The sequence below is a fragment of the Oncorhynchus masou genome, chromosome 6, assembly GCF_036934945.1.
Source record: "Oncorhynchus masou masou isolate Uvic2021 chromosome 6, UVic_Omas_1.1, whole genome shotgun sequence".
Lineage (NCBI taxonomy): Eukaryota > Metazoa > Chordata > Actinopteri > Salmoniformes > Salmonidae > Oncorhynchus > Oncorhynchus masou.
Genome location: NC_088217.1, coordinates 40,552,422 through 40,575,363, shown reverse-complemented (window position 1 = coordinate 40,575,363; position 22,942 = coordinate 40,552,422). Strand labels below are relative to the sequence as shown.

Here is a 22,942-nt window from a genome sequence, read left to right as displayed (position 1 = left end):
TTATCAATGGGCTGGTAATTGAATTCTGATTTGATTCCATCAGTTTTTCATCAACAGTCGGGAGCCACAAGGGAGACCTGAGTTTTGGTGTATGAGATCGGACTCTCATTCCATTTGTGGAGTAAGAAAATAATCCTATAGAGAATATCATGATCCAGATTACATTAATAGCTTACTTTATCATGGATATACCTTTATTCAATGAGCCACATCAGAGCTCTCAGACAGGTTGTCCACTAAAGCCATGGGACTGACACAGAGGTGACCAAGTGCTACAAAGTGTACTCTGGGAGCTGTAATTTACTGTGGTTTATCATACTTTAGTGGAATATAATCTGTTTTAAGGATTATGATGATGGTTTAACCAGGACAGAGGACACAATGTGGAGTGTGGTATCCAGTAATTCTGTATCATTTTTGTGTGGCATTGAAAGTTATTTTGTTTAGTGCTTCGTGTACTGGAAATATTGACACATTTTTAGGCATAGGCAAAGTCACAAACACTTTTTTTGTAGTCAAGGATGTACCTACCAAAGGGATCAATTTTCATGTCAGTAATTAGCTAAAGATTTTTATGGAAGATGCCAGATTGGCTCAATCAATTGAACGTGGTGATCAATATTCAAAGGGTCTACATATCCAACTCTACCTCTACCCTTGCCTGACATTAACACTCACAGTAACGACAGTGGGTGTACAGTATATCACGGCGGGCTGGTTCCACCACTATATCTCCAGTGTAAGAGTAGCCGGGCCCCTCCTGCTCTGTGGGAGCTGCCCTCCCCCAGCCTGGACCCTGTCTCCTCTGCCCTGTTGGTGCTCCTGCACTCGGCTGTGCTGGCCGAGGATGATGTGGCAATGTCATGTCTCGTCCTCGGAGTGCCGCTGCTACCGGCTGAACGGCTTCTCCCTGCTGAAGCGCTTCCCTCTCTCGGCAGATGGGGCCTGCAGCAAAGCCTTGGACCAGCCCGTGGGAGAGTGGCTGGAGCATGTGGGGCTGCCACAGTATGAGAGCAAGCTGCTGCTTAATGGCTTCGACGACCTACGCTACATGGTGAGTCAACATGTCTAAGATATTTTCTACTTTCCATCTCCTTTTCTCCCTCTTCACTTTCTCTATCCATCTTATTCTCTCTCTCCCAGTTTCCATCTCCCTTCTATGGCACAACAAAACCTATTAACATGCCATCTCATTTACAGTAAAATCCCAGTCACGACCATTCCACCTATCTTGGTAGGCTGATTTATGTTCTATAACCTCAACCCCCATGCTTGCCCAGCCAGATAGCATACAGAGTAAAGCTCAGCCAATCATCAGCAGATACGACAAGTGGCTCTGTTGAGGCCACAGTATGGATATTACTTCAATTTCTGCTAACGTCAACTGCAATTCTATGAGATATATTGTGGCAAAGTTAAGATTCCTTTTTTTCAGAGGCATGAATCATTTTTGATGTAGAGACTTAATGCTGTAGTGACTGTCTATTGTGATGTCATGGTCAAATTGTATACTGATTTTTAAAAATGAAATTTTTGTAGTCCTGAAAAATCTTTAACTGATGCCACTTCAGCCAGAAAAACAGTTTTCAACCAGAAAGTTTCATAATTATGACATCCCTTGTGCTTCTTACAGATGCAGGATCTTAATTTGATCACTCATTTGTTGCTGAGTATGTTCCTGCTCAGCAGGAAATGCAAACATGTAGTGTATTTGAGGTTTAAAAAGCCATCTAAAGTTTGTAATTTACACAATTTACACAGATTAGATACACACATTTTTTTTTCAATCCCTACAAAAATGTCCATTCATTATAATCCACATAATAATTCACATTTCCTGTTGCTGCAGGATTTTTTATTTTTCTATTTTTTATTTCACCTTTATTTAACAAGGTAAGCTAGTTGAGAACAAGTTCTCATTTGCAACTGCGACCTGGCCAAGCAAAGCAGTTTGACACATACAACAACACAGAGTTACACATGGAATGAACAAAACATACAGTCAATAATAAATAATAAAAAAAGAAAACAAAGTCTATATACTGTGAGTGCAAATAAGGGAGTTAAGGCAATAAATAGGCCATAGTTGCGAAGTAATTACAATATGGCAATTAAAACACTGGAATGGTAGATGTGCAAAAGATGGATGTGCAAGTAGAGATGCTGTGGTGCAAAAGGTGCAAAATAAATAAATACAGTATGGGAATGAGGTAGATAGATGGGCTGTATACAGATGGGCTATGAACAGGTGCAGTGATCTGTGAGCTGCTCTGACAGCTGGTTCTTAAAGCTAGTGAGGGAGATGAGAATCTCCAGCTTCAGTGATTTTTGCAGTTCGTTCCAGTCAGTGGCAGCAGAACACTGGAAGGAAAGGCGACCAAACGAGGAATTGGCTTTGGGGGTGACCAGTGAGATATACCTGCTGGAGCGTGTGCTACGAGTGGGTGCTGCTATGGTGACCAGGGAGCTGAGATAGGGTGGGGCTTTACCTAGCAGAGACCTGTAGATAACCTGTAGCCAGTGGGTTTGGCAACGAGTATGAAGCGAGGGCCAGCCAACGAGAGCGTACAGGTCGCAGTGGTGGGTAGTATATGGGGCTTTGGTGACAAAACGGATGGCACTGTGACAGACTACATCCAGTTTGCTGAGTAGAGTGTTGGAGGCTATTTTATAGATGACATCGCCGAAGTCAAGGATCGGTAGGATGGTCAGTTTTACGAGGGTATGTTTGGCAGCATGAGTGAAGGAAGCTTTGTTCCGAAATAGGAAGCCGATTCTAGATTAAATTTTTGATTGGAGATGCTTAATGTGAGTCTGGAAGGAGAGTGTACAGTCTTGCCAGACACCTAGGTATTTGTAGTTGTCCACATATTCTAAGTCAGGACCTTCCAGAGTAGTGATGCTGGACGGGTGGGCAGGTGCGGGAAGCGATCAGTTGAAGAACATGCATTTAGTTTTACTTGCATTTAAGAGCAGTTGGAGGCCACGGAAGGAGAGTTGTATGGCATTGAAGCTCGCCGAGAGGTTAGTTAAAACAGTGTCCAAAGAAGGGCCAGAGGTATACAGAATGGTGTAGTCTGCATAGAGGTGGATCAGAGAATCATCAGCAGCAAGAGCGACAGCATTGATGTATACAGAGAAAAGAGCTGGCCTGAGAATTGAACCCTGTGGCACCACCATAGAGACGACCAGAGGTTCGGACAACGGGCCCTCCGATTTCACACACTGAACTCTTACTAAGAAGTAGTTGATGAATCAGGCAAGGCAGTCATTTGAGAAACCAAGGCTGTTGAGTCTACCAATAAGAAATATTGGGATTGACAGAGTTGAAAGCCTTGGCCAGGTCAATACCCAGGTCGATGAATACAGCTGCACCGTATTGTCTCTCATTGATGGCGGCTATGATATCATTTAGGACCTTGAGCGTGGCTGACGTGCACCCATGACTAGCTCGGAAAACAGATTGCATAGCGGAGAAGGTATGGTGGGATTCGAAATGGTCGGTGATCTGTTTGTTAACTTTCATTCGAAGAAAGGCCTTTGAAAGGCAGTGTAGGATAGATATAGGTCTGTAGCAGTTTGGGTCTAGAGTGTCTCCCCCTTTGAAGAGGGGGATGACCGCAGCAGCTTTCCAATCTTTGGGGATGTCAGACGATACGAAAGAGAGGTTGAACAGGCTAGTAATAGGGGTTGCAACAATTTCAGCAGATACTTTTTTAGAAAGAAAGGGTCCAGATTGTCTAGCCCGGCTGATTTATAGGGGTCCAGATTTTGCAACTCTTTCAGAACATCAGCTATCTGGATTTGGGTGAAGGAGAAATGGGGAGGCTTGGGCAAGTTACTGTGGGGGGTGTATGGCTGTTGACCAGGGTAGGGGTAACCAGGTGGAAAGCATGGCCAGCTATAGAGAAATGCTTATTGAAATTCTCAATTATCGTGGATTTATCAGTGGTGACAGTGTTTCCTAGCCTCAGTTCAGTGGGCAGCTGGGATGAGGTGCTCTTATTCTCCATGGACTTTACAGTGTCCCATATTGTTTTTGAGTTTGTGCTACAGGATGCACATTTCTGTTTGAAAAAGCTAGCATTTGCTTTCGTAACTGCCTGTGTATATTGGTTCCTAACTTCCCTGAAGAGTTGCATATCGCGGGGGCTATTCGATGCTAATGCAGTATGCCACAGGATGTTTTTGTGCTGGTCAAGGGCAGTCATGTCTGGGGTGAACCAAGGGCTATATCTGTTCCTGGTTCTACGTTTTTTGATTGGGGCATGCTGAGGAAATTACTTTTAATGAACAACCAGGCATCCTTTACTGACAAAAAGAGGTCAGTATCCTTCCAGGATACCCGGGCTAGGTCGATTAGAAAGGCCTGCACGCTGAAGTGTTCTAGGGAGCGTTTGACAGTGTTGAGGAGTGGTCGTTTGACCGTAGACCCATTACGGACACAGGCAATGAGGCAGTGATCGTTGAGAACCAAGTTGAAGGCAGCAGAGGTGAATTTCAAATCAAATCAAATCAAATTTCATTTGTCACATACACATGGTTAGCAGATGTTAATGCGAGTGTAGCGAAATGCTTGTGCTTCTAGTTCCGACCATGCAGTAATAACCAACAAGTAATCTAACTAACAATTCCAAAACTACTGTCTTATACACACAAGTGTAAGGGGATAAAGAACATGTCCATAAAGATATATGAATGAGTGATGGTACAGAGCAGCATAGGCAAGATGCAGTAGATGGTATCGAGTACAGTATATACATATGAGATGAGTATGTAAACAAAGTGGCATAGTTTAAAGTGGCTAGTGATACATGTATTACATAAAGATGCAGTAGATGATATAGAGTACAGTATATACGTATACATATGAGATAAATAATGTAGGGTATGTAAACATTAAGTAGCATTGTGGCTAGTGACATATTTTACATCAATTCCCATCATTAAAGTGGCTGGAGTTGAGTCAGTGTGTTGGCAGCAGCCACTCAATGTTAGTGGTGGCTGTTTAACAGCCTGATGGCCTTGAGATAGAAGCTTTGATGCACCTGTACTGACCTCGCCTTCTGGATGATAGCGGGGTGAACAGGCAGTGGCTCGGGTGGTTGTTGTCCTTGATCATCTTTATGGCCTTCCTGTAACATCGGATGGTGTAGGTGTCCTGGAGGGCAGGTAGTTTGCCCCCGGTGATGCGTTGTGCAGACCTCACTACCCTCTGGAGAGCCTTACGGTTGTGGGCGGAGCAGTTGCCTTACCAGGCGGTGATACAGCCCGCCAGGATGCTCTCGATTGTGCATCTGTAGAAGTTTGTGAGTGCTTTTGGTGACAAGCCGAATTTCTTCAGCCTCCTGAGGTTGAAGAGGCGCTGCTGCGCCTTCTTCACGATGCTGTCTGTGTGGGTGGACCAATTCAGTTTGTCTGTGATGTGTATGCCGAGGAACTTAAAACTTACTACCCTCTCCACTATTCCATCGATGTGGATAGGGGGGTGTTCCCTCTGCTGTTTCCTGAAGTCCACAATCATCTCCTTAGTTTTGTTGACATTGAGTGTGAGGTTATTTTCCTGACACCACACTCAGAGGGCCCTCACCTCCTCCCTGTAGGCCGTCTCGTCGTTGTTGGTAATCAAGCCTACCACTGTTGTGTCGTCCGCAAACTTGATGATTGAGTTGGAGGCGTGCGTGGCCACGCAGTCGTGGGTGAACAGGGAGTACAGGAGAGGGCTCAGAACGCACCCTTGTGGGGCCCCAGTGTTGAGGATCAGCGGGGTGGAGATGTTGTTGCCTACCCTCACCACCTGGGGGCGGCCCGTCAGGAAGTCCAGTACCCAGTTGCACAGGGCGGGGTCGAGACCCAGGGTCTCGAGCTTGATGAAGAGCTTGGAGGGTACTATGGTGTTAATTGCTGAGCTGTAGTCCATGAACAGCATTCTCACATAGGTATTCCTCTTGTCCAGATGGGTTAGGGCAGTGAGCAGTGTGGTTGAGATTGCATCGTCTGTGGACCTATTTGGGCAGTAAGCAAATTGGAGTGGGTCTAGGGTGTCAGGTAGGGTGGAGGTGATATGGTCCTTGACTAGTCTCTCAAAGCACTTCATGATGACGGAAGTGAGTTCTACGGGGTGGTAGTCGTTTAGCTCAGTTACCTTAGCTTTCTTGGGAACAGGAACAATGGTGGCCCTCTTGAAGCATGTGGGAACAGCAGACTGGGATAGGGATTGATTGAATATGTCCGTAAACACACCAGCCAGCTGGTCTGCGCATGCTCTGAGGGCGCGGCTGGGGATACCGTCTGGGCCTGCAGCCTTGCGAGGGTTAACAAGTTTAAATGTTTTACTCACCTCGGCTGCAGTGAAGGAGAGTCCGCATGTTTTCGTTGCAGGCCGTGTCAGTGGCACTGTATTGTCCTCAAAGCGGGTAAAAAAGTTATTTAGTCTGCCTGGGAGCAAGACATCCTGGTCCGTGACTGGGCTGGTTTTCTTTTTGTAATCCGTGATTGACTGTAGACCCTGCCACATTCCTCTTGTGTCTGAGCCGTTGAATTGAGATTCTACTTTGTCTCTATACTGACGCTTAGCTTGTTTGATTGCCTTGCGGAGGGAATAGCTGCACTATTTGTATTCGGTCATGTTTCCGGTCACCTTGCCCTGATTAAAAGCAGTGGTATGCGCTTTCAGTTTCACGCGAATGCTGCCATCAATCCACGGTTTCTGGTTTGGGAATGTTTTAATCGTTGCTATGGGAACGACATCTTCAACGCACGTTCTAATGAACTCGCACACCGAATCAGCGTATTCGTCAATGTTGTTGTCTGACGCAATACGAAACATATCCCAGTCCACGTGATGGAAGCAGTCTTGGAGCGTGGAATCAGATTGGTCGGACCAGCGTTGGACAGACCTCAGCGTGGGAGCTTCTTGTTTTAGTTTCTGTCTGTAGGCAGGGATCAACAAAACGGAGTCATGGTCAGCTTCTCTGAAAGGAGGGCGGGGCAGGGCCTTATATGCGTCGCGGAAGTTAGATTAGCAATGATCCAAGGTTTTGCCAGCCCTGGTTGCGCAATCGATATGCTGATACAATTTAGGGAGTCTTTGTTTTCAGATTAGCCTTGTTAAAATCCCCAGCTACAATGAATGCAGCCTCAGGATGTATGGATTCCAGTTTGCAAAGAGTCAAATAAAGTTCGTTCAGAGCCATCGATGTATCTGCTTGGGGGGGAATATATACGGCTGTGATTATAATCGAAGAGAATTCTCTTGGTAGATAATGCGGTCGACATTTGATTGTGAGGAATTCTAAATCAGGTGAACAGGATTTGAGTTCCTGTATGTTTTTGTGATCACACCACGTCTCGTTAGCCATAAGGCATACGCCCCCGCCCCTCTTCTTACCAGAAAGATGTTTGTTTCTGTCTGCCCGATGCGTGGAGAAACCAGCTGGCTGCACCGACTCCGATAGCATCTCTCCAGTGAGCCATGTTTCCGTGAAGCACAGAACGTTACAGTCTCTGATGTCCCTCTGGAATGCTACCCTTGCTCGGATTTCATCAACCTTGTTGTCAAGAGACTGGACAATAGTGAGAAGAATGCTAGGGAGTGGTGCACAATGTGCCCGTCTCCAGAGTCTGACCAGAAGACCGCCTCGTTTCCCTCTTTTACGAAATCCTTTTTTTGGGTCGCCGGCTGGGATCCATTCCGTTGTCCTGGGTGAAAGGCAGAACACAGGATCCGCTTCGCGAAAGTCATATTCTTGGTCGTACTGATGGTGAGTTGACGCTGCTCTTATATTCAGTAGTTCTTCTCGACTGTATGTAATGAAACCTAAAAGGACCTGGGGTACTAATGTAAGAAATAACACGTAAAAAAAAAACTGCATAGTTTCCTAGGAACGCGAAGCGAGGCGGCCATCTCTGTTGGCGCCAGAAGAAAGAGAAGAATTTGGAGGGCAGGTTGGTTAGGATGATATCTATGAGGGTGCCCGTGTTTATGGATTTGGGGTTGTACCTGGTAGGTTCCTTGATAATTTGTGTGAGACTGAGGGAATCAAGCTTAGATTGTAGGATGACCGGGGTGTTAAGCATGTCTCAGTTTAGGTCACCTAACAGCATGAGCTCTGAAGATAGATGGGGGGAAATCAATTCACACATGGTGTCCAGGGCACAGTTGGGGGCAGAAGGTGGTCTATAGCAAGCGGCAACGGTGAGAGACTTGTTTCTGGAAAGCTGGATTTTTAAAAGTAGAAGCTCAAATTGTTTGGGTACAGACCTGGATAGTATGACAGAACTTTGCAGGCTATCTATGCAGTAGATTGCAACTCTGCCCACTTTGACAGTTCTATCTTTTCGGAAAATGTTATAGTAAGAGATGGAAATTTCTGGGATTTTGGTGGCCTTCCTAAGCCAGGATTCAGACACGGCTAGGACATCTGGGTTCGCAGAGTGTACTAAAGCAGTGAATAATACAAACTTAGGGAGGAAGCTTCTAATGTTAACATGCATGAAACCAAGGCTTTTACGGTTACAGAAGTCAACAAATGAGAGCACCTGGGGAATGGGAGTTGAGCTAGGCACTGCAAGGCCTAGATTAACCTCTACATCACCAGAGGAACAGAGGAGGAGTAGGATAAGTGTACGGCTAACGGCTATAAGAACTGGTCGTCTAGTACGTTCGGAACAGAGAGTAAAAGAGAGTAAAATTTTTGGGGACTGTGAGGCCTACTGGCTAAAAACCATACAAAAGAACCAGAGAATCTCTTTAATAAGGTAATAATAGGATGAGGATAATAGGTCATTAGCAATGTGATGTTAATGTTAATCTCATTACTAATGTGTCTGAGATGTAGAAGCACCAAGCAGATAATTGAGGAGCTCCCTGCAGGACATATTACTCTCAGATACTTACAAGGACTTGTAGGTTGTGTCTGAAAAGGTCAGAGCAGTCAGAGAGATGTTGTAAAGGTTCAATGGTGTCCTATTGAACTGTCTGTCTGCCAAATTCTTTGTATCACTGCAGAGCTGATGTGTTAATTATTGTATTTACTTGGTGGGCTGATTCTGGATCAGGAAAGGTGTTGTGCTGGGTTTTGCCCTGAATCATTTTTGTGAATAGTTGACATACACTGTGAGATATTGTTCGACCCTATCATCAAATGAATTTATAAATCACATAGAAATACAATATCATGAAGCCATGAGGAGCAAATGTAATGGTGACTGTGCCAGAGATGCACATTAGTTGGTGAACAACTGACCTGAAAGATGCAAATATAAAGATGTCATCTTCATTAATAAAATAGGAGAGAAATCAAATCTCTCTTTTTTATTCTAAAGCTCAGTGGGGAAGATCTGAATGCCCCATTTTCCTGCTGACCACACAGGCAAGGGTGTCATAGAACAAATTCTTCATTACTGAGAAATCATAGTTTGACTACCCTTCAGACCTATCAATGTAGATACAGTGTGACTACCATCAGAGAACACAGGCTCACATACACTCTGTAGGGATTTGTCTCAGCATGGGATGGTTGCTCCAAGTGCAGCTTTTGAGGGATCATAAATAATAAACCGCTGTGTCCCCATTTTCCTAATTTTTACAAGTTGATAATAATTTTTTGTTGCTTTCATCAACCATAAATGGGTCTCTCATGTCTCTCACGATATGGCCTATCGCTTTCCCCTTATTGGGCTTTTGGTGCTTTTTACATCGCAAATCATAAAATACATATATTTTTAGAGCCTCCTCATTTCATGACACCTTCCTCCTTTGTGATGAAGTAGACTGTAGACTGTATGTATCGCAGTTATGTAATAAGCAGTTATAGATATGGATAAAAATAGATATTCATTACTTAATCATATTTTCCTGATGAAGTATAAATGACAAGCTCCCATGGGACTTCCTGGAACATCCAACAATCACTTTAGTTGAAATATCTATTTCAGGCTATTCCTGAAGTCAGTCACTGCATTAGTTTGATCCCTGTTCTAGTGATAATCAGTGTGTAATTTCCTATTGTCATACCTTCTGACTGTAACTGCTGCATTGTGCTCCAGAAACAAGCAGTGATGCCATATTAGACTAGCTCCATTTTAACATTCTTGGCCAGGAAGAATCAATCTGCGGCAGTCCACTGGGAAAATGCTGAGCTACACATTTTTAAGGGTCTCCCTGTATCTTTGTTCCCCCCTATAAACCTGAATTAGATGACGAAGCTTGTGCCTCTTATGGAGAACTACGTAAAACAAATGGTGCACATTTATTGTTGTCAATCATTACTGTAAAGGAAAATGGGAAATGTTAAGTTGACTTTATTGTATTCACAATTATATGCAGTGAAATCCTCCTTCCTTGTCTCCAACACCACAGCTGTTTGCACACACACACACAGGCACACACACACACGCACGCAAACACACACACACACGCACACACGCACGCACGCACGCACGCACGCACGCATGCACGCACGCACACACACACACACACACACACACACACACACACACACAGATGCGTAGTCCTAAACATTTCCCTCATAGCAGATGTAATGTTACATTGCAGCTCAGATGTAAAAGCTGCTGCAGTTTTGATTGCTTTTCCCTTGGTGGTTTTTCATTAAAATAGATTGATTACCTTTGGCATGCACAATTTATTTGACTACAATGTCCTCCAATTCTTGTTTGTCTGAGGACATAAATAAGTGTGTGTGTGTGCTTTTACTTGTGTGTTTGTTTGTGTGTGTGTGTGTATTATTGATTGCATATAGGGACCTATAGAGTGTAGGAGATGTTGTAATGCCTATGTTAATAGTTATCTTAAGGGATTTATACGTGTTTCAGTATACTGTGGACTTTGGGAAGTGTCTGCAGTTTGTGGTACTTGTGTAATTAACTTATGCGTGTGCATGCGTGCGTTGATGCTTTTGTAGGGCAGTAACGTGATGGAGGACACGGATCTTAGAGATATGGGAATCACTGACCCTGGCCACAGAAAGAAGATCATCCGTGCAGCACGCAGCTTGCCCAAGGTACAGTAGTTATCATCAGTCCAGGGCACTGCCTGCAACCTTGTGCCGGGTTGACCATTCATCCCTGTCTAAGAAGACACCGTACATCAAGGTGTCTAGGAGTGTGCATTATCTATCTTTGTGCACAGTATTTTCAATCATGATAATGTATTGTAAAGTAGCTTTGATCTAGTCTGCAGCTATGTTTGGCAATAGCAATCATGTGAACAAGCCTTTTGACATTGTGTACGGTTTTAAAATCTTGAAAGAAATTGAAAAATCCTGCTTCTATTTGAATATAATTTGATCTCCTTTCTGTCCCTCTTTGTAGGTGAAAGCCCTGGGCTGTGATGGCAGCACCTCTCTGTCCACCTGGTTGGATGTGCTAGGCCTCCAGGAGTACTTGCCTAACTTCCTGTCCAGTGGCTACCGTACCTTGGACTGTGTGAAGAATCTATGGGAGCTGGAGATTGTCAATGTGAGGCCAATGTTTTGTTAGTGAATTATGTAGTGCCTCAGGGAAGAGACAGCACTGTGCTGAGCTTAAGGCAAAACAGATTTGAGCTGAATAATTGAGGAGAGTTCATTCTGTCTGCTTGTCGAGTGCCAGCATAGGTGTCAGACTCACTATATACAGTCAGTGTGAGTCGATAATGTGTATTTCCATTCATATTTGTTGGTTTGTACTTGTTTGTCAATATTAGTGTCTGTGTTGTTCATATGAACGTTGTCCTATGTACGGTCTAGTAGTTACCATTGTGTCTTATCTGTGCACGTCTCTGCAGGTGTTGAAAATCAGCCCTCTGGGCCACAGGAAGAGAATCATAGCGTCTCTGGCAGAGCGGCCCTATGAGGAGGCCCCGACCAAATCACAGATCTCTCATCGTCTCTCACAGATCAGGGTAAGTAAGAGTAATCAGTGTCTTACATTTGAACAATAATCCCAGCTAGCACATTTGGTTCCTTGGAAGTTGTGGGAACATACGTTTTTGGTTTCCCATTGGATCTGGAAACGAAGCCATAAGTTTCCTGACTGGTAAAACGGAAGGGAACATTTATTTTTAGGTTGCAGGGAGGTTCAGAGAACATTTTAACCTGGTTCCTTGAAAGTTTTTCTGGGAAGTTTTATTAAAGCTCTGAGAACTAAAATTATTATTTTGATGTTTTTTTAATAACTTCCTTAAAACTACTACTGAATGTTTCAATAAGACTTTTAATAACACTGCTAGCTTATTATTGCATTAACTTTTTTTTAAATCCAAGTACAGATAGAAATTAATTTCCTTAGGCATTAATCATGCAAACATATTTCTTTTGAATTGTGACACAGCATCAGTGAGCTTCAAACCTATAATCTTCTGTTTGTCACATAAACATAAAATCAGGCAAATTATTAGAATTTTAGCAACCATAAAATGTCGGAGCGATTAAATGTAACCATGTTTGAACTTTTAGGAAACGTTCTGTTGATGAAATACCAAGAAAATATATATTTTTTGTCAAGTTTCTTGTGCTAAGAATGTTTTAAAGCCAAGGAACTATCCTGCACCATTCTCAGAAAGTTGTGGGAAGGTAGTATGCAAAATAACCATAGAACAATCAAGCTCTAAGAAACATATGGTTCTCAGAACATTATGTGCTAGCTGGGATCTCATTTGTACTGTATGCCATTACATAATTCTCTAATATCTTATTGAAATCTGTATTGTGTCACTATGTTTTCTTATCTTTCACATCCAATCAGTCATCAATATGATCAATCAATCTGTACGTGGCAGTTTCAGGACCTGTTGTCCCAGACAGGGACCTCTCCTCTGAGTCAGATGGACCCTTCCACCAGTCGCTCCATGGACATGCTCCTGCCCTTGGGAGAGGGAAGCAGGAGGAGGAGAGCCATGGACCAGGACTGTAGCGTGTCCCTGCGCTCCTACAGCGAGAGACCCCGCTCCCACGTTAGTCCTCCTGCCAAAACGCTGTCTTTACCTGTACCTCATGAAGTAACAGAAATACAGTATGTGTCTCTGTGGTGTAATCATGTTATAAAGAGAGCAATCTGCTGCTGGGGTGATCTGAAACAGAAGCTGTTATGTGTTTAACAGATTATCGAAGTCATTCCATGCTTGTATTAAATATGCACTATATAACACATTAACACATTAAGAACACTTGCTCTTTCCATGACATACACTGACCAGGTGAATCCAGGTGAAAGCTATGATCCCAGTGTAGATAAAGGGGAGGAGACGGGTTAAAGAAGGATTTTTAAGCCTTGAGACATTTGAGACATGGATAGTGCATGTGTGCCATTCAGAGGGTGAATGGACAAGACAAAACAAGTGAGTGCCTTTGAACGGGGTATGGTAGTAGGTACCATGTGCACCAGTTTGTGTTAAGAGCTGCAAAGCTGCTGGGTTTTTCACACTCAACAGTTTCCTTTGTGTATCAAGAATGGTCCACCATCCAAAGGACATCCAGACAACTTTTGATCAGTCAAAGTGTTACAGTATGTTCTGCCATAAAATCTTTGTACAGTACAGCATTAATCCATGTCTATCTGTCTTTCTAGGACAGGCAGAGTGACCGACAAAGGGAACCCCGTTTGACCCTCCGGCCGCCGAGCCAGTCTGCCACGTACACCACGGTCTCTGCTTGGCATCACCAGCCTGAGAAACTTATCTTAGAGTCTTGCGGGTATGAGGCCAGTGTAAGTCATGTCAATGGTCAATCTCCTGTCGTGTTGTGTCAATGGAAGTACCCTTGAATCTCGGCCACTAGAAAAGTCCTCAATCCGTGTTTGATAATCGCTTCATGTTTCAAGAATTGATAGTTCCCACTGGGCACAAACTGGTTGAATCAACATTGTTTCCACATCATTTCTTTGAACCAAATTGGAATATACATTGAATTGACATCTGTACCCACTGAGTTCAGAGATAATAGCCTGTTTTGTTGCTTATTTTCCAGTATATGGGATCAATGATTATCAGGGATCTAAGGGGGATTGAGTCCACTCAAGAAGCCTGTGCTAAAATTAGGGTAAGTCTGACTGTCATACTACAGATCAATACTCAATCACTCTATTCTAGCACTCCATATTAATATGGATCCCCTCACCATTTTCTTTCTACTTGTAGAAGTCAAAGGACCATTCAAAAAAGGGTCCCGTTGTCATCCTCTCCATCACTTATAAAGGGGTCAAGTTCATTGATGCCGCCACTAAGGTAATGGGAGCCTGTTGGCAATGAGAAATGCATGATGAACTCAACTGCATTATTTTTCTCTCTCGCGTTCTCATATTATTTCCCCTACAATAAAGATTGCACTGTTGGTTCGGATGAAGTCAGTGGTTGTTACTGGTCGATGGTTTTGTTCCTGTTGCTCCTCAGTTCCAACCTGTTCTTTTGTCCTCTCACCAGACAATAGTAGCCGAGCATGAGATCAGGAACATCTCCTGTGCGGCCCAGGACCCCGATGACCTCTGCACCTTCGCCTACATCACCAAGGACAGTAAGAGTGGCCACCACTTCTGCCATGTCTTCAGCACTGTGGAAGTGGTGAGGAACAAAATGATGACACCAGCCCAAACCCCTCAATTAATCATTCCATAAGGCTATGCCAAAATACAATCACCCATTTCCCACCTTCTAAAGTACTCTAATTTGTATTAATTTGTTTCTAAATGCCATATCATATCAAAAACTTGATTGACAAAACTGCATGCAGCTTCTTGATTAATTAAATTGCCTTAATGTCTTGATTAAGGTAATGCACCTGCTGTCATGGAAGTAACATAATATCTTGATTAGTCTCTTTTATAAGCCATGTGCCAAACATTCCTGGCACATGACACAGCTACATCTTGATTATCTAATTAAATACTCGATCAATAATAGACTGAACTCTCGAACTTAGTTCCACTGCTATGATTGACAACGCAATGATAAAAATGCAGATTGTGCCTCATTCAAAGTAGCTGTCAGTCATTACTGCAACTGTCTCTTCATTCTTCACTCTCTCCCTCGGTACAGACTCAAACTTATGAGATCATCCTGACACTGGGACAGGCATTTGAGGTGGCCTATCAGCTGGCTCTCCAGACCAAGGCCAGGCAGTATGTCCCAGTCCCCCCACCGTCTCTGGGGTCAGAGGTCATTGAGACCAAATCCAGTCGGCCCACGTCACAACAATGGAGCAGCATGAGGAGATCAACAGTGAGTACCACACACTGAGCATAAACAAAAAATTGACATGTAGCTGTGTGTGTGTGTTTCTAAATGATATGCATACTGTGTTTGGGTATACAGTATGTACAGGTAATTGTCAAAATAAAGGAAACACCAACATAAAATGTCTTAATAGGGTGTTGGCCACCACGATCCAGCAGAACTGCTTTAATGCTCCTTGGCAAAGATTCTACAAGTGTCTGGAACTGTATTGGAGGGATACGACACCATTCTTCCACAAGAAATTCCATAATTTGGTGTTTTGTTGATGGTGGTGGAAAACGCTGTCTCAGGCACCGCTCCAGAATCTCCCATAAGTGTTCAATTGGATTGAGATCTGGTGACTGAGATACACACACACACACACACACACACACACACACACACACACACACACACACACACACACACACACACACACACACACACACACACACACACACACACACACACACACACACACACACACACACACACACACACACACACTTTAAACCCCTTATGCTCTTTTAAGACCTCTTTCAAAGTCACTGTGATCTCTTCTTCCTGCCATAGTAGCCAAAATAATGGGCAACTGGGCATTTTATACATGACACTAAGCATGATGGGATGTTAATTGCCTAAATATCTCAGGAACCACACCTGTGTGGAAGCATCTGCTTTCAATATATTTTGTATCCCTCATTTACCCAAGTGTTTCTTTATTTTTTTCAGTTACGTATGTATGTGTACATGCGTAGGCATGTATGCATAAATATGCACAATCAGATAACACACAGTCCTCGTGAGCAAATGTTCCTCTGGATTTTAAACCACTGATCACACTATAAAAAAAGGAAGATTTGTAGTGCGATGAAAGTGATGACTCATTACTTTGCTACCAATCTCACCTCCCTAACTCTGAGTCATTCAGGTCGGAGTAGACATTCCTGCAGCAATACAGTATGCGAAACTTGTTGAGTGAATAGTCGTATTTCTTGCTAACAGGCAGGATATAATATAATCTGTAAATAGAGAGAGAGAGGGAGAACTGTGCATCTCTCTGCTGGTCACCCGGCCCCTCCACTGATTCCCAGGATATTGATTGAGAATGTTACATAAATGTTTACGTATGCCCTGGGCCATGTATGGATGTATTGGCCTTTCAGGACCCTGAATAATGAACACTCCAGTGATCACAGTCACCTGAGAAAGCTGGACCATCTGGACCGTGCATGCACACTGCTCAACATGTTTATGCGTGCACGCAAATCACTATGCTTTATTATCTGCTATAAAACATAATATATTATGAGGTGATCAGTTCGCTGCATAATGTACAGGGTTGGCAGTATTTATTATCTACTTTTAGGCAGTGGAATTCTAGGAACATCTAGAACAAAACAACTCCATTTGAAGCTTTTAATGTAGATTAATTTCACAATTGTGAGATGACCTGTCATTTTCTTTATGTACTTTCATTCTTGCCAGGTATGCACTATTTTGGTCCGATGTACACTACTGTTTAAAAGTTTGGGGTCACTTAGAAATGTCCTTGTTTTTGAAAGAAAAGCAATTTTTTTGTCCATTAAATTAACATCAAATTGATTAGAAATACTCGATCTTACTCAGTCTATTATTGTTCTGAGAAATTAAGGCTATTCCATGTGAGAAATTGCCAAGAAACTAAAGATCTCGCAAAACGCTGTGTACTACTCCCTTCACAGAACAGTGCAAACTGGCCCTAACCAGAATAAAAAGAGGAGTGGGAGGCCCAGGTGCACAACTGAGCAAGAGGACATGTACATTAGAGTTTAAGAAACAGACGCCTCATAAGTTATCAACTGCCAGCTTTATTAAATAGTTTCTGCAAAACACCAGTCTCAACGTCAACACTGAAGAGGCGAAAAACGTGGGCCAATGGACAAATAACCAGTATCCTGCTCCAGACTCAATGTACAGAACGTAGCATACATAGCTCTGAGTTCAGGAGTGACATTCCACAGATTCTAAACAGCTGTTGAACTGAAACCCAACTCGTACTTACAATTCTCTATTGAGCATTAATACTCTAGTTTTTAGTCCTCTCGTCCTCTGCATTGTGTATTTATCTTCAAAATATTCTTATAAAAGTTGAGACTGGTGTTTTGCGTGTACAATTTAATGAAGCTGCCAGTTGAGGACTTGTGAGGCGTCTGTTTCTCAAACTAGACATCCCAATGTACTTGTCCTCTTGCTCAGTTGTGCACCAGGGCCTCCCACTCTCTCTATTCTGGTTAGAGACCATTTGCTCTGTTCTGTGAAGGGAGTAGTACACAGCGTTGTACGAGATCTTACATTTCTTGGCAATTTCCCGCATGGAATAGCCTTCAATTCTCAGAACAAGAATAGACTGACGAGTTTGAGAAGAAAGTTATTTTTTTCTGGCCATTTTGAGCCTGTAATTGAACCCACAAATTCTGATGATCCAGATTCTGAACTAGTCTAAAGAAGTCATAAATCACTGTGGAGTTGATCACTTTGTACTGTGCTGTACTGGCTGTGTCTAGATATGGGAGGAGCCTTGCTAGTACAGTCCAGTCTCGTTGACAGATGTGATAAAGCCCTGCTATGCCAGCTGCTGTCAAGTATACATTTTTTTCTGTGATAAATCTTTATAACATTATTTGTCTACACCTAATAGGTTGTGATAAATTACCTAGATTATTCACTTTTTATATCTTCCACCACTATGGTCAGTTCAGTGCCACTATAAATGCTCTGTCTTTCTATTTCCCTGTTTAACATTTCTTTGTTCTTGTCTTCTTGGTCCTCCTGTTTCCCAGGGTGCCCCTCTGCTAGAATGCCGCTGCTGTTACTGTCACACGTGTACTACCCACCGCCCCTCCTTCCTCCCGTTGCACTCTGTTAGCCCTGGAGTCCAGGTCCTGCTCTCTCCTCCTTTCCGCTATCCTTCATCATCCATCTGCTAACCTACCTGACGTACCTCTAACTCTCTCATCATTCCATGTTCACTTTTTGGTTTGCTTCCAGGCACTTCATCTAGCCACACAATATTTGCCCTTTTGATATGGCATAGCCTACACTGAATTTCTGCCACATTCTCATAGTCATTCCATTTGAGCTGATAAGAAGCTCTTTCTCATTATTCTTGCCTGAGGATAAGTAGGCTATACCTTAGCTTAGACTTAACCATCTATGGAAGATTCATGGCTTTGCAGTTCTGCTGCTAATGATCTAGTGCTTTAATTGCATAGCTGTCTGATCAGTATAAATAGCAACATGCTTGAGGTGGCCTATTGAGTGTTAATCTTCCTATATCACTAAGCTTTTGCATTCGGATGAGTCTTATATTGGACAGCTAGAATTGAATGATGGCCTTGTACACCCGAGTCTTTCATTGCCACAATGTTCTTAATTTGGGGTGTATCAGTGGTGTTTCATGTAATTAGATATACAGGACTACTAATTTAAATTAATTTATTCACATGGAACAGCTATAACATGTGTGTATGGCTGCTCATGTGTTAACAGAGACTTTTGTTTGTGTAAGAGCATGTTATGAGCGCATGCTTGGATCCTTATGGTGTTTAAAACCCAGATTAAGAGACAGATGGGACTGTGTGTGGTCTGTTAGGTCTCCAGCAGCCTGTTTTGCTATCAGACATCTCTATGTTGTGGATTGAGCCCTGGTGTCTGTGATTCTAATATCACTGGACTGTGCCTTTAATCCACTTGCACGTGGGCTGAGGACTTGAGTGTGCATTGGCCTCCATCACTCCTGCAGTCTTACGCCCGTCTCTCGTCCCCCCTCCCCCGGCAGATTGACCCTCTGGAGATGGACGCAGACATGCAATCCCTGGGCAGCGCCACCTGGCTCTTCAACCAGAGAGACTCCAACAAGCGCCCTGTCAGCACCAAGTACGAGACCACCATATTCTGAGGCTGGATCCCCTGCACCGACCTCACCCTATCCTAGCACCCAGTTTGCCCCCTTACCTCCACCGCCCTCTCTCTCTGTCTCATGAGCCCTGTGCCTTCTCACTGTGATGGTAGCATCCCTATGCGCTGCCCCTTCTCATCTGCCCTGCTCTGACCTACACAAACCTTGCACTGCTCTGAGATCACACATCCCTGCTGCCCTCTCTCCTGTCCTGTTCTCACCCCTAGGCAGCCCGTTACCCTACTCCTCCTGACACTGCTGCAGCCGCTGATGGGGCCCCTTGACTTGTGGATGGACCTGGTGTGAACCTACAATGGCCCTGTTCTCTCAACCAAACTGCCTCCTCCTCCCCCCAACTACTCATCTGCATCCACCCCTATTACGTTTATCATCATTGAAGAGATTGTGGCTTTTTTGTTCTCTTCCTGTCATGCTATTCTTTTTCCAAGTGACTCCCTTCAGTCGAAACAATCCTGACTTTTTTTTCTGTTGAGCTACCTGTTGCATTTTTACCTGACAGTAACATGATTTGCATTGGCTGTACTGCCAATGTAAACAAGAAAATTGCAAACCTTCATAAGTTCCTCTTTTTATCTAATACCAAAGGAGTACTGCTCTTGGGCTATTATCCACAGAGTTTTGGTCCCATGCAGTGGAATAAAGATCATTATCATGTCCCAAACTCAGCCTAACCTTCCCAAACAACCTCCTCAGTCATAAACAATATTTTATTCCCTTCCCAAAGGGATTAACAATTTTTCTCATCTTTTTAATGTGTTTATTTTTGTATTTCACTTTTTCCCCCTCAGACAAGTTTAATATTTTTCTTTTCCTATCTGTAGTTTGTCCTGTCTTACCAGGCATCTACCACTGTGAGGCACTGCGAGGAGACATATCTAGCCTGGGATGCATGAAGGACAGAAAATCTATAAGACAAAAAACAATCAACAAACTTTTTTCTATGCATTTTTAATCGTACAATGATGGATCGTCAAGGAATCTTCCCTTTCCATGTATAATGGATCAAAAACTGAACCTCAATTTCCTGTGTGATTCTGTACACAAATGGACAGGACAACTCTTCCATCACTCTGCCAAGAACAGTAATAGCCTTACTTCAATCTGGCAATCTATCAGTTTAAATCTAAACATAATCAATTGAGCATCCTTGCCACCATCACACATTCTCCACACTTGCTGACTGCTGCACGCATCTTTCGTGGTTTAAAATACTTACAACACTTTTGAGTTGACAACACATGAACACTTTGGCTGAGCTGCAGTGAAGGTGTTGTAATGGTACAGGTTTGTCTAGATAATAATGTAAATGATGCTCTGTAGCTCCACAGTGTGCAAGGTGCCTCACCAGTCATTTTATTACCAAGAGAGACTGTTCGGCTCATCAGAGAACACTGTGTTAAAACATGGCACTATCCCCTTTAAAACCTTTTTGTTTGTTTCAAAAATGATACGGTATGTATTTTGTTTAACAATTATTAATAAGGAATGCTTTTAAAATTAACTGGGATTCCTGAAAAAATGTATTTACTGAAAGAAACCAAGGGAAATCGTAGCAACACCACAATGTATTGCCATAGTAAAATAATGCAAATACAAATTCATGACAAGTTGCCAAAACACCTCATGAAGGTACATTTGATGGCAATAATTTCATTTGCCAATTCATTGTGAAAGGTATAAGATATCCCCAATAACATTGCTTAAATTCTTTTATATGAGGCAAGGCAGGTTGTGTTGCCGGACTCCTGATGCAACTGATTCAGCATGAGGTAAAATGTGTCACTAGAAAATGAACAACAGTGCCAAGGATTCAGGCTTACTCATAGTTTGAACTTTAAATTTGAGGGATCTAAATGTAATTAGATATGGTTTTATTATGCAAATTTACTTTGGGTTGAAAATATATTTGAAACTGCATTCTTGTTTTTCCTTTCACTCTGTCTAATACTGCAGGTCTACAGGAGCTATCTGTTTGTATTATCTACTTGTGTTTTGCTCAACCTATTTTGTGTGCTATGTTGCCTTGTGTTGTGTCCTCCTGTGAGGATGGCCTGTTTTGTCTCTGTCCGCTGTCCTCATTCTGTGTCCCCTGCTGCAGGATATGTTATGCTTAGCCTCTCTCCAAATGGCACAGGATGGCTGACTGGAGAATGAGTGTTAAGACTTGACAGTCTCTGTGTGGTACTGTAGCTGTGTCTCATCGTTGTTCTGTTCTGACTGATACTGTATCTGGCACTGATGCATGTGGCAATATTTGTGTTTCGTCCTCTGATGCACTTGGCCCATTGAGGTGTACATATGTAGCAGTGTCTGTTTAGTTTTTTCATATCATTTGCCTTTTGTTTAACTGTATCCATTATTACAACACAAATACAGCACCTCATCTCATTTACATTCTCCAGCATTGTCATTTCTCGTGCACTAAGTATGTTCCTCCCTGTTATGTGTTGAAATCATGAAGACACATTCAACCTGCTCTGGTTTGGGTGCATATAAATGCCTTACATTTTAGAGAGCAGAAGCTATTTTAAGCAGACACAATGTGGTGGCATGATTTGGCTGTGCATGTTTCTGTATTTTTTAACACCAGTGTTTTCCTTGTGTAGCTCACTCCAGCGTTCAAGTTTCCGGACACCAAGCTGTGAGTTGAAGTGGAGCAGCCAATGTGAGTGTCTGCGTGTGTGTAGACTAGAGACAGAGAGACAAGCAGCGGGTCTAGGAGTGACTGTTTGATAAGGTCTGCTGCCTTCTACAACCTCACCTGAATACAAAGTAACAGATAAAGGATAACCTTACACTAGCTGTCTGTCTCAACTGGGCATGGCAGGGCCTGTCTCTCACTCCTATCTCGAGAAAGTTCAGTCTGAAATCTCCTCCCTGGCCTCACACTGACTGCCTTTACCTCCACTCCTTACTTCATGTAGGTACTGTAATCTGCAGAGTATAGACAATTAATGTTGGGCCAGCAATGACAATTTTTATTGATTTAGGTCTATTTGAGATAATCATGTTGTTACTGTAAGGATCTAGGAGAGTCAACGTGAGAGTACATTCATCAAATGTAGCACTACTGTACCAGCATAATAATGCTATGCCCATGTATTTGTGGACAGAATATAGTTTGTCAATGATTATGTGATGTATATTTATTCCAATTAAAAGCAAAATATACCTGAAATTAAATAGTACAATGGAAAATGTTATTCTTAAGGTATTTGATTTTGTCTTGAGGCATATTCTTTGCATGAGTTTGACGGAGCTGGCAGACAATATATTATCTGTTAATTGCATCTCTAGCCCAGGGACTGGCAGAGGAGTGTACAAAATCATATTCCCTGACTAGCAGACATTTAGAACAGAAAATATGATGGAAATAAACTGATGCATTTTTTAAATGCATTATTTTCATATGGCTAACTAAGGTAGGCTAAAATATATTATTCAATGGAGAAACAAATGTTTCAAATTAGGGAGAAAATGCAACTTAGAAACTCTGTACTCTTGAAAAAACCTGGAAGCTTCTACACATGTAAATTCAGCAAAAAAAGAAATGCCATCTCACTGTCAATTGTGTTTAATTTCAGCAAACTTAACATGTGTAAATATTTGTATGAACATGACAAGATTCAACAACTGAGATAGAAACGGAACAGGTTCCACAGACATGTGACTAACAGAAATGGAATAATGAGTCCCTGAACAAAGGGAGGGGGGTTCAAAATCAAAAGTAACAGTCAGTATCTAGTGTGGCCACCAGCTGCAATAAGTACTGC

General features: G+C 42.8%; 1 protein-coding gene across 5 annotated transcripts in view; it reads left to right on the top strand.

The window, feature by feature from the left end:
• The window catches only part of LOC135542061 (ankyrin repeat and SAM domain-containing protein 1A-like), a 47,907-nt gene extending 25,560 nt beyond the window's left edge, over window positions 1-22,347 (top strand). The window contains exons 3-14 of one of the 5 annotated variants that reach the window (XM_064968687.1): window positions 939-1,054; window positions 10,926-11,024; window positions 11,335-11,481; window positions 11,789-11,905; window positions 12,782-12,955; window positions 13,570-13,707; window positions 13,968-14,039; window positions 14,138-14,224; window positions 14,420-14,557; window positions 15,032-15,214; window positions 18,031-18,129; window positions 19,029-21,557. In XM_064968687.1, coding sequence (XP_064824759.1) covers window positions 939-1,054; window positions 10,926-11,024; window positions 11,335-11,481; window positions 11,789-11,905; window positions 12,782-12,955; window positions 13,570-13,707; window positions 13,968-14,039; window positions 14,138-14,224; window positions 14,420-14,557; window positions 15,032-15,214; window positions 18,031-18,129; window positions 19,029-19,148 — 1,490 coding nt within the window. In that variant the 3' untranslated portion in view covers window positions 19,149-21,557. Of the gene's footprint in view, window positions 1-434; window positions 1,055-10,925; window positions 11,025-11,334; window positions 11,482-11,788; window positions 11,906-12,781; window positions 12,956-13,569; window positions 13,708-13,967; window positions 14,040-14,137; window positions 14,225-14,419; window positions 14,558-15,031; window positions 15,215-18,030; window positions 18,130-19,028; window positions 21,558-21,775 lie in introns of those variants that run through there. The other 4 variants (XM_064968686.1, XM_064968689.1, XM_064968690.1 and 1 more) reach the window with 4 other exon arrangements.
• The last annotated feature ends 595 nt before the right edge of the window (window positions 22,348-22,942 follow it).